The sequence below is a fragment of the Myotis lucifugus genome, unplaced genomic scaffold, assembly GCF_000147115.1.
Source record: "Myotis lucifugus unplaced genomic scaffold, Myoluc2.0 scaffold_1, whole genome shotgun sequence".
In the NCBI taxonomy this organism is placed as follows: domain Eukaryota; kingdom Metazoa; phylum Chordata; class Mammalia; order Chiroptera; family Vespertilionidae; genus Myotis; species Myotis lucifugus.
This window is the reverse complement of record NW_005871049.1, coordinates 38,756,249-38,759,073: the sequence shown is the minus strand read 5'-3', so window position 1 is coordinate 38,759,073 and position 2,825 is coordinate 38,756,249. Positions and strand designations below refer to the sequence as shown.

General features: G+C 48.3%; 1 protein-coding gene across 1 annotated transcript in view; it reads right to left on the bottom strand.

Annotated features, from left to right (window-relative positions):
- The window catches only part of NUGGC (nuclear GTPase, germinal center associated), a 39,728-nt gene that overhangs the window by 1,473 nt on the left and 35,430 nt on the right, over nucleotides 1-2,825 (bottom strand). The window contains exon 16 of the mRNA XM_023753098.1: nucleotides 1,769-1,882. Within this exon, the coding sequence (XP_023608866.1) occupies nucleotides 1,769-1,882 (114 nt within the window). The remainder of the gene's footprint in view (nucleotides 1-1,768; nucleotides 1,883-2,825) is intronic.

Below are 2,825 nucleotides of genomic sequence, written 5' to 3'. Positions count from 1 at the left end.
AGCAGAGATTTTTGTCTGTACTGCTCATGGCTACATTCTCGACACTAGGACACTGCCCAGCACCGCGGTGGAGATGGTAGTTACTGTGGAGTGAAGCACACTGCCCAGTCTAACCAACCAGGCAGCATTCCGAGCAGGGCGTTCAGAGCTCTATGCAGCTACCACAGCGCTCCCTGCATGGGGTATATTTGCTGCTGATGGTCAAGGAAAGGACATGGTCTTAAATTATGGCAGGAGCAATTTATGTCAAACTCGAGGAACATTTCAGTGTGTGAGGCCTGGGCGGCTGAAGAACTTTGGTGAGTAGGAGTTCTTTAAAGGAGACACAGTTGGCCCCAGCTGGGTGGCTGAGTTGGTTGGAGCGTCGTCCTGTACACCAAAAGGTTGTGGGTTCGGTTCCTGGCCAGGGCATATGCCTAGGTTGCAGGTTCGATCCCTGGTCGGGGTGTGTACAGGAGGCAACTGATCGATGTTTCTCACATCATTTTCTCTCTCTTTTTCTTCTCTCTCTCTCTCTCTCTCTCATCAATAAGAAAAATATATCCTTGGGTAAGGATTTTTTTTAAAAGGCACAGTTGGATGACTGTAACCTTAGAACAGGTTTTTGTGAAGGCCTGGACAGAGGGTCATGAGAGAGTTCAGTAAACCACATGGTGAGGGTGCGGTGTCTCCTTCCTAAGAGAACATTTGGAGCGAGCAGGACAGATGTTTAGCGGTAGCGGTTGTGGCTTTTACTTTGGAAATAGCTCTGGCCACTCTCCCCCTGACACGCTCAGTGACACAGCAAAGGCACCCGATGTCTTGTCTTTCCAGCAGGCAACCGTGCACATGGTTTCAAGTGTGAAAGGCACAACATAGACAGATGGCAAAGTAAATCTCCCACCCTCCCTGCCCCCCAGTTCCTTTGCTTAGAGGTAACCAGTGTGACCAGTTTCTTGTGTATCCCGTGGAGACTTTTATGCATGCACACATGTGTTGCCTTTTTCTCTCTCACAAATGGCAACACACTACACACATTTTTCTTACTTTGCTTTTCCACTTTACAATATATTTTGGAGATCGTTTCATGCTGCTAATATATGTCAGGCTACTTAATTCTTGTAACAATTGCACAGCCCTCCGCTGGTTGTGTACCAAGTGACCATAACCCAGCGGTTCTCAACCTGTGGGTCGCGACCCCTTTGGGGGGGTCGAAGGACCCTTTCACAGGGGTCGCCTAAGACCATCGGAAAATACATATATAATTACATATTGTTTTTGTGATTAATCACTATGCTTTAATGATGTTCAATTTGTAACAATGAAATTGGGGGTCACCACACCATGAGGAAGTGTATTAAAGGGTCACGGCATTAGGAAGGTTGAGAACCACTGCCATAACCAGTGCTCTGCTGATAGAGACTTCCCATTTTGATATCATAAGTTACGGATTTGAATGTGCCACTTTCCAGCAATGGATCCTTGGGCACATTGTCTCATCTGAGTCTCTGTTTCTGCATCTGCAAAATGGAGCAATAACATCTGTCTCTGAGGGCTAATGTGAGGATTGGATGAGATGTTGAGCACAAAGCCCCAGGACCGTGCTTGGTCTCAGTGGGGTTCCAGCAAAGGGTGGGGCAGTCATAGTTGTCTTCATCATCTCTTTCCCTTCCCCTGGAATTTCTTCCTAAATTTATTTAAATCCAGGAAAGAGCCACCACACATGCAGGGGGGAGGGAGGGGTGTCTGCAAGATCATCACCCTTTATGCAAAGATTTTATGTATTTACCTGCAAGCTCCTTGTAGAGACCATCCCCCTGGGATGAAGCAAGGGTCAGCATGGTGGCGATACTGCCCTTCACCTTCTCCGTGATTCCATGCTGCACAAAACAGGATGGTCCTTCTGTTAGGACGGCACAGCCCACGGGAAAGGGAATCTTAGGAAAGGGGCCCCACCCAACTCCCCAATCCGAGTGTGCAGACTGGGGCTGCCCAAGTCAAAGTCAGGTCCAAGGCGGGCCACCTTAGAGCGCACAGGATGGCTCGGGAGTCATCAGGGCGACATCTCCGTGGGGTCCCACCTGTCTCAGCACCTCCTTTCCAGCCTTTGCGAGGGATTGTCTGTCCCTCTGGTGCTGACGGACTGAATCAGGACCTAACGAGGCTGCATGGGAGAGATCACAGCACCGAAGGGATGGGAAAGAGGGAACGTGCGCTCACTGTCCACCATCCTATCACGCATTCAGTCACGGGATGCGTGTTTATTGAGTACCCGCTTCGTGCGAGACACTAGCTGGCAATCCTGATTTTTCTTCCCAACTTTTGGACAAATATCTTCTTGCTCCTCCCAGTCCCTCTGTCATCTAAAACCATGTTCTCTCTTCCAACCAGCTCTTGCTTCCCTTTGAAAAATACCCGATTCTCTCCTCTAGTCTGACGAAGCCTAGTTTTGAACCTGGATCTTCTGATTCCAAGTCTTATGCTTTTCTCTTCAACATACCGGGCCTAAAACCCCAAGCTCCAGCCTCAGCTCCAGCTCTGAGCCTTAGCTAGTAACTTGGGTGTCAGCTCCCTTGTCCGTAAGGTCAGGGGATGGGGACGCTCTGTGGTCTTGGCCTATTTCAACTTCCTACACTTAACCTCATTTAAGATACTTTTTTTAAAAAATGTATTTATTGACTTTTTTACAGAGAGGAAGAGAGAAGGATAGAAAGTTAGAAACATTGGATGAAGAGAGAACATGAATCAACTGCCTCCTGCACATTACCTATTGGGTATGTTCTCCAAACAGGTAAATCCCTATGACCGAATTGACCGTGTGACGCTAGAGTATGAGGGTGGAAGGT